The sequence below is a fragment of the Danio rerio genome, chromosome 25, assembly GCF_049306965.1.
Source record: "Danio rerio strain Tuebingen ecotype United States chromosome 25, GRCz12tu, whole genome shotgun sequence".
Taxonomy (NCBI): Eukaryota; Metazoa; Chordata; class Actinopteri; order Cypriniformes; family Danionidae; genus Danio; species Danio rerio.
Genome location: NC_133200.1, coordinates 15,150,975 through 15,160,000, shown reverse-complemented (window position 1 = coordinate 15,160,000; position 9,026 = coordinate 15,150,975). Strand labels below are relative to the sequence as shown.

The 9,026-nt window shown below is 30.6% G+C and overlaps 1 protein-coding gene across 3 annotated transcripts in view; it reads right to left on the bottom strand.

Moving 5' to 3' along the window:
* The window catches only part of shank2b (SH3 and multiple ankyrin repeat domains 2b), a 237,950-nt gene that overhangs the window by 149,092 nt on the left and 79,832 nt on the right, over window positions 1-9,026 (bottom strand). For all 3 annotated transcript variants that reach the window (XR_012399921.1, XM_017354089.4, NM_001128347.1), the window contains one exon: window positions 2,881-2,947. Coding sequence is in view for 2 of the 3 variants with exons in the window: in XM_017354089.4 (XP_017209578.1) it covers window positions 2,881-2,947 (67 nt within the window). In the remaining variant the exon portion in view is untranslated. The remainder of the gene's footprint in view (window positions 1-2,880; window positions 2,948-9,026) is intronic.

Here is a 9,026-nt window from a genome sequence, read left to right as displayed (position 1 = left end):
TATGAATGCAATATCACACGGAATACATGGAATTCAAAACTGGAAAATATTTTGAAATATGATATAGAATTGCATAAAAAACACTAACATTCTAAAAAAATATACTGTGAAAAAAAGAAAAAAATTGCCATCACTGACCCAAAAGCTAGGATAGATGTGGAATGTGCCATGATAAATTATTTAATATTAATTTTATGTTCATTTTTCATTAATTAATTGTATTTATATATAATAATATATTTCATTATTATTATTATTATTATTATGCTAGAATTATTGATATTACTGTTGCTGTCTTTACAGAATATGAGTTTTATGGCTCGAGGCCTTAGTGTCCCTGTCTCTGTCGCCATCTTGTGGCAGAATGTCACCCATCTTTGCTCTGCTCAGTATGACAGGCTGATAGCCACGAATGCGGTAAATCTTCTATAAATATTTAAAATAGGCACCATCCTTATAAATTAAACTGCATAGTTGTAATCTAAACAATTTCCACATTCTCACCTAAAAGCCGCAAAAGTGCAGTATGTTGTCCAACAGCTGCGATATACAATATTTGTCAAACTGTCATGAGTTTATGGCTCTGCTGTCACTCGAAGTGACACAAGAGTGAAGAGGCTGTAAAGAATGCTGTTATTGCAGAATATCGCACAGGTATCAGCCAATCAGATTCGAGAACCAGACAGAACTGTTGTGTATACAGTTAAAGTCAGAATTATTAGCCCCCCTGAATTTTTAGCCCTCCTGTTTATTTTTGCCCCAATTTCTATTTAACGAAGAGCAAATTTTCTCAACACATTTCTAAACATAATAGCTTTAATAACTCATTTCTAATAACTGATTTATTTTATCTTTGCCATGATACAGTAAACAATATTTGACTAGATATTTTTCAAGACACTTCTATACAGCTTAAAGTGACATTTAAAGGGTTAACTAGGTTAACTGGGTTAACTAGGCAGAATAAGGTAATTATGCAATTTATTGTATATTGATGGTTTGTTCTGTAGACTATCAAAAAAATAGCTTAAAGGGGCTAATAATTTTGACCTTAAAATGTTTTTTTTTTTATTAAAAACTTAAAAAGCTTTTTTTTAATTTTTATTTTAAATTAAAAGCTTTTATTCTAGATTCCCCCCCCCCCCCCCCCCCCCCCCAAAAAAAAAAAACAAAACAAATAAGACTTTCTCCAGATGAAAAAAAGTAATATCAGACATACTGTAAAAAATGTCCTTGCTCTGGTAAACATCATTTGGGAAATATTTAAAAAAGATAACAAATTCAAAGGGGTTTAATAATTCAGACTTCAACAATATAGTATTTAAATACAGCCAAAATTATTCTGATTGCCATGTCTGTTAGCTGTTTATACGTTCTGTGTTTATCGTATGCTGTATGTTTACACTCTAAATTAAAAAAAAAAAAACACGCAACTTTACAAAATATATACTTATAAAAGGTAAAAAAACGTAAAAATAATAATATTAGAAAACTAGAAAACAGCAAAACACAGCAACTTGATGTGCGTATAAGTGTGTGTTTCTCTATGCATATTTACGAGATTGATCAGTAGATTTACAATATAAAAAACAGATCTGTTAATATGCATAATATCATATCTTTAAAAAAAAAGAACAACCCCGAAAGCGTCAACAAATGTAGCTCGTTCACCAAAGGTTCAGATGCACAATTATAAGTTAAAGTAAAACACTTCAGGAGCCCCAGAGGCACAAATTGCTGAGACCCAGCATTATAATCCTGCATAATTATGGGGCCCGCTGGAGATGACGACTGTTGTGTCACCGGCAACAATAGACGAAGCCCATTTCAGCTTCTGTTAGCCTTTAGCACAACTTTCGCACCTGCAGAATCAGCTGTCTGCTTTTATAATTGGATTGTATCTTTACACCTTAATAAATACTAGAGTCTCTTGGGCATTTTTTAGAGGGATGACACTTTAAACAAATTCAATTATTTGGTCGTGCTCATTTTCAGTATAATCGAGACTTTAGAGGTGTTCATAACATGGCTTAACACACTGCAACGAGTTTTTATAAATTTTTATCTTTCTAATTGAAAGCTAAAATGCTATGACATGACAAACATGACAACAAATTGCAAGCCAGTAACAGTCAATTAGAGCATTTGTGATACATGACAGCACTGTACTTCAAATATAATCTTCATTACTACAGAACTCTTCGCCTGGATTGCGGCGGATTCATTCTACATTACAATATTTTTTCAGAATGTACAATGTTGATGCTTTAAATCTGGGGTCATAAAAAGAAACATGTCAGACTTAGAATTGGTTCCCGACCAATCAGCACTTTTATTCTATAATGATATGCATGATGTTAAGTGTCTAAGAGATCTAGAAACAAGAGAGTAAATAAAGTGGTTTCTGAAGTGATGTGGTTTGTACTGGCAGTTAATTTGAATCGTTCCTCTATTGTATAAATCAGTTGGGTTACAATATCCACAAACAAAATTAAATAAAACAAACCAAAATTAAACAAACAAAAAATAATAATAAATGAAACAAGAAAGCCGAAGGTTAAAACAAAGCCAAATGAAATGAAACAGAAAACAAACAAACAAATAAAAGAAAACAAAAAGAAACTGAAATTACACAAATAAATAAAAACCTGGTATAACAAAACAAAACCAAACAAACAAAGGAAAATAAAAGTAACTAATCTAATCTAAGCTAATTAAATATACAAACAAAACACAACAAATTGGTACATGTACAAACAATACAAAATGAAACAAAATAACAGGCAAAATATATCTAGCTAAGAAAAAAATGTCTGTATTTATGAAAAATGTCAAAAGGTGTTTAAAAAAATAATCAATGATTGTAGTAATTCAACTCACCAATATCAGCTTCTTTGTGGTTCTTTATGAACTCTGCAAGCTCAAAATTTCCAGCAATTATTGCCACCTTGAAAAAAAACACACACATACATGCACACAACATATTAGATGTATAGCTTTATCTCATACAGTATTTCAATACAAAGTGCTCCATCTTTTTTGTTGTTGTTAAGGCTGCATAAAAAATTCTCAATAAGAAACAAAAAAGGGAAAATATTAGCGATAGAACAAATTCTCAAAAAAAGAGTATGTGAGTCAGCAAACTTGGAGTCTGACCCACTGATGCAGAAATAAGACCACTGTTAGATAACATCTACTGTAGAGGCATATTATATGTTTTCATCATTTTACTGCTAATAGATTTTTTAAACAACAAATTAAATATTTTTCTAAATCATTTCATTTACAAAAAATATTTTTGACAACACATTTTTAGGATTATTTGATTGTATATACATATATATATATATATATATATATATATATATATATATATATATATATATATATATATATATATATATATATATATTAAAGATTATGTATCAAACAGCAGGCCTATAAGTTATACTTATTATAAAACTGAGATTAACACAAAAACGCCATATTAAAAACAAGATAACATTTGTACGTTTGTAAAATTTACTTAATACCTACAAATTTCATATTTGTTAGGTTTAGCTTGAAAAAATATATATATATTTGAACAAATGAATGCATTAATACCAAATAAAGACATCTGCCTCATTTTTTTAATAAATAAATAAATAAATTTCATAATTAAATTCAATATTGGCCAAATATCTGACCACTAACTTTCAAATAATAGAGTGCATGCTTAATTTTATTCTAAAATTGTTGATAAAATGATCCATTTATTTTGTCTTTGTAATTTATTGTTGTCTTTTTCCTTGTCATCTCACGTAGACAAAGCAAAATAAAATCATTGCACTAAGTACACATGACAAGACCTTGATTTAAATGACTTTTTTTCTATTTTTCTATATTTGAATGTGTATTTTATTCCTGTGACGCAAAACATAATTTTCAGCACCATTATAACACTTTCAAGTGTCACATGACACTTCAGAAATCTTTTTTTAACATGCTGATTTACTTTTTGAAATGTTGAAACCAGCTGTGCTGCTTAATATTTTTCCCCAGGATTCTTTGATAAATAGAAAGACCAATTGACAGGCTTTTTGTTAAACAAAAATCTTGTGAAATGTAATGTAAAGACTTTAATGTCAATTTATTTCCTCCTTACTGAAATAAAAAGCATAAAATTATAATACAAAATAAATTATAATAAATTATTCCTACAACCCTACTCTAAAAATCTGTCCTATTTTTTTATTAATTATTTTTTTAACAATACTCAGAAAACACCATTTGCCACAATTGGCATTTTTGCCAATTGTGGCAAATGCCATCACCACAATTGGCATTTTTTTGTGAAAAACTCCCTGCAAAGTATAATGAAATCTTAACATGAAAAGCCTTCACACCTATGAAAAAGAAAGAAAAAAACCTTCAATAGAACGACTTCCCATTCAGTCCCCTTCAGCAGAGTTCAATTTCGATTTAATGGCTTTAATTTTACCATCCTTTAAAAAGTTAGTTACACAGTCTATTATAAGATCTATAATTTGCGCATCAGTCTGGTCACCAAAGTCTGGTTGTGAGAACAAAACTGGGGTTTAAAAGGTTCACAAAAGAACAGGAACACATTATGCTTGTAGTGCATTCATAAAAATGATAAAAACACACTAAATTAACTGTTAAGATTTGCACATTCCTTTACAAACGAATTACAGTGCTTGGTTGCAGCAAATAAAGAAATAATGCTAGTTTTATAATGCATTCAACATACAAAAAAAATAAAAAGTGATCAGAAACTGCACAAAACTTTGCAAGTGCTTTAAGACTCTCAAAATAAGCTTAATTGTTAATTGTTATTAATTTAATTTTGATGTAAGCTTTTGGTTATTTTTGGACTCTAGTAGGTATAGAATTCAAAAAAGAATTTTGTGAAATTATCTATGACTTTATATTAGTGTCAAAAACATATCTTGTATATATAGAAAGGCATCACTTAGTTCATCTGAAAGTAAGTTTATGCAAGCAGTACGAATTTTATAAGTTTGAAAAATGTTATTTTATTTTATTTTGATGTTGATTTATTAGAAATAAATGTCATTAGAATGTATAGGAATTGAATTAAATTCAGTAATTCTCACATTAAAGTTTTTTTAATATAAATTTTAAACAAATATATATTTAAACAGAATTTCTCATCCATATTGACAAAATATTTAAAAATTATTTTGCAAGTTTTTTTCAAAAAGAACTGAAAAAAAAGTGAAACAAAATGCCTGTTTTGAATGCATTATGTGGATAACAAAAACAAAAAACAGGAGCGTGAGTCAACAGACAAAACAAAAGGCCTAAAATTTTGAAACAAAAATAATTTCTTATTAATCAAAAGGAGATTCCCGCAATAACGCCATACTAAAAACCAAGATAACATTTTTATGTTTATAACATTTAATTAATAACTACAAATTTCATATATAATAGGTTTAGTTTCGTAAATTCTTACATTTTCAAAGAGATTCTAAGTTGTTAAAAAGAACTTTGATGCAGAACTAAATGCCTGTTTTAAAAACATTATGTGGATAACAAAACAAACAGCAAAGCAAGTTAACAGACAAAACAACAGGCTTATAGTTTTGAAACAAAAAGAAAGAATTTCTTATTTAAAAAAATGAGATTCCTGCAATAACACCATACTAAAAACAAGATAACATTTGTATGTTTAGAACATTCAATTATTAAGTACAAATTTCATATATAATAGGTTTAGCTTGGAGAGATTTTGTGTCAAAAAGAACTTTGATGCAAAACAAAAATGCTAGTTTTAAATGTGTTATGTGGATAACAAAAAAATAAAAATAAATAAAAAATCAGCAAAGCAAATTAAGAAACAAAACAACAGGCCTATAATTTTGAAACAAAAAGAAATAATTTCTTATTAATAAAAATGAGATTAAGGCAATAACGCCATACTAAAAACAAGATAACATTTTACATTTTAACATTCACTTAATAACTACAAATTTCATATATAATAGGTTTAGCTTGAAAATATTTTAAGTTCTCAAAGAGATTCTATGTGTCAAGAAGAACTTTGATCAAAAACAAAAATGCCTGATTTAAATGCATTATGCAGATAACAAGAAGAAAACAGGAAAGCAAGTAAACAGACAAAACAACAGGCCTATCATTTTAAAACAAATAGGTCAAAGGAATTTACTCAGCTGTTAAATACGATTCACACAAGCAGTTTTGCCTGATGTGTCATACTAAGCCCACATTGCTGATTAAAATCCTTGACCTTTCGTTTTCTTCAGTCGACCCCGTACCATCATTCTTGCAGCCAATAGTGAAACAGTAACACAATTACCTCAGCATGCTTTCCATTCGGCTGAGGAGAAGTTCAGTTTAACCAGGCGGATCAGCAGAGCTTCGGCCTGAAGTTTCATGAGCCGCTTAAATGAGTTGTAATCGAGCGATCGCCGAGGCGTGAAATATGATTTCAGCGGCATGAGATGAATAATACAGCGCATTAAACAACGCATCAGGAGAGCGCTGATATGTACATTACATAAACACTTCACTCCTACATCAGGTTTGGAGAGAAGCAGGGTCAGTTCAAAGCTTTAGAGGTTGTAAACCGATCAACCAGCACAATGAGGCCAGTCATGAACACTAAACGCAGAAGCAAAATGTTGAGCTGACTGCAAAACTAATGATTTCATCTCTATTTTAACTCTTTTGGAGGCTTGCCATTGGATTGCTGTTGCGATATGTGCCATCTAATGTGCTAATAAAAGACACCGTTTTTCCTTGAGGCACAAACAACAATGCGCTTTCAGAAATGTACTGTAAAAGAATGCATCGAACCGAGTGTTTTAATATGTTATTGATACTGATTTGAAGACAGAAAAAGGTGTTAAATGTTTAATCATAATGTACAGAAAATGCTGAATCCTATACTGTACAAGGCTGGATAAACAGGGCTATGTGTTATGAGATCAAACTGTAAAATAAAATGCAACTGTAATATGCAACAAAAAGCTGTTTCATTCTGGTACATTGCATTTTGAAGATAATTTCTTGTAACATTTGAGACTTTCAAATATTATATTTTGTTGCTTCCTTCGAATGGACATTGTATCTGTTTATCTGTACATCTTTTTATGAATCTCACGAATTATTAAGGGTGCTTTCACTCCTAGGCTTTTGTTTCAGAACCTGACTCATTTGCCCAATTAGCACGGTTCGTTTGGCATATGTGAAATCAGCAACCGCGCTCGGATCCGCGCCAAATCAATTGGTCCGAGACCGCCTGAATGAGGTGGTCTCAGCTCGATTGAAACGAATTCTGGAGCGGATTGATTGTAGTGAGAAAGCAAACAATCAGAGATATATAGATTTCTAGAATTATGAGTAGGGCGAGATGTCATTCCTACCTGTAAATGTGCGTTTCATGTCTAATACGAAAGTGAAAGCATGCTAAACAATTAATGAGAGATGTTTATTCATTAGGAACATTAACCGAACTGCAGTCTAGCCAAGGGCTATAAATGAGAGAGTCTAACCTGATTTATATCTGGTGACGAAGTCTGTGGGCATCACCATTGAAAATTAAAGTGAAGCTTTTTGCTTATAATGTTTATAATGGTCAACGCCATAAATTAAAATACGGACACAAGGAAGCTGAGCGGGACTCTGCAAAATAAACCATGAAACTCTGACCAATGTAAGCAGAGTTAACTCACACGTGACTTGTTTTAGCTCTTTTTGGTCTGTTTAAAAACTTTGCCGCATGAAAGCGAACAGCACCAAGAACAAAGAGCAACGCTGTAACAATTTTAATCCCTGTTTTAGAACAACTGAATCGATTCACAGGTGTAAAAGCACCCTAAATCTTATTTTACTTCTCATTCTTAGATTTATTAAAACTTCTGCTTTCCTTTTTCAAGTTTTTTTTTTTTTTTTTTTTTGGTCATTATAGAACAAATTTACTTTTTTGGGTGGGGAGTTTTTAATTGTTCACAAAAAAAACGATTTGTTGTTATTACTTACTCTTAGACCATCCAAGACATACTACAGCTGACTTTTTAAAGTTGCTTATTAACGAAACAAGTTGAATATTACAGAAATTGTAGCCTTTGGTGACCTTAGGTTATTCATAGGGCCAGACGGAATCTGCGGACATTTTTTGATATTCCAGCACGGAATTTTCGTAAAAATTTGCACATTTATGCGTAATGATTTTGGGAGTATCATAACTAAAACCTTAATATATGAAATAAAAAAGTAATACCTTTTAAACTTGTATTTAATGTTTACAATGCAAATCCAATTAGATCCACTTTATTTGGTAAACAAAGCAAGTCCCTCATATACATAATATATCTACTAAACGACAAAGTAAAATATTACTTTCCAACCTATATTGTAAATAAATCATACAAATATTGTCATATTAGTCAATAATATTACTGAAATTAATAAAAAAAACGAATAAATAAGAATTTACACACATTTACACAAGTCAATAAACAAAAAAAAAGACGTGAAAAAAAAAAACTGCGGAAATCAGCTCGCGCGGATTCTGTGTGGGCCTAGATGTAAGTCAACAGCTGCGCACTTTAAAAGTATAAACAAAATGTATTTAAAAAATGTTCAGGGTATCTCAAATTGTGTTGCAGATACACAGACAACACTGAGGTATTTAAATGTTGAGGGGCAAGCTCATTGGCTGCTGAGATGACATCAACCAATCACCTGTACCATGAGTGGATGATGTTGTCAAAAGCAGACTGGATAGGATCTCTTGTCTATATTTGGTGTGCATGTGTGCGTGTATGTGTTATAATTAGAACCACTTAGAATCTGCATGTGCAGCAATCCCTAGATTTTTTCCCCATCATTGAGTCAATTTATTTACTTGTGTAAACGTATATTCATTCAGATTTTAAATGAATTTTATTAACATTATTGACTACTATTAAAGTGTTCATGTGATTTATTTACAATACAGTTTGTAAAGTAGTATTTTCTGTCTTTTAATAGAT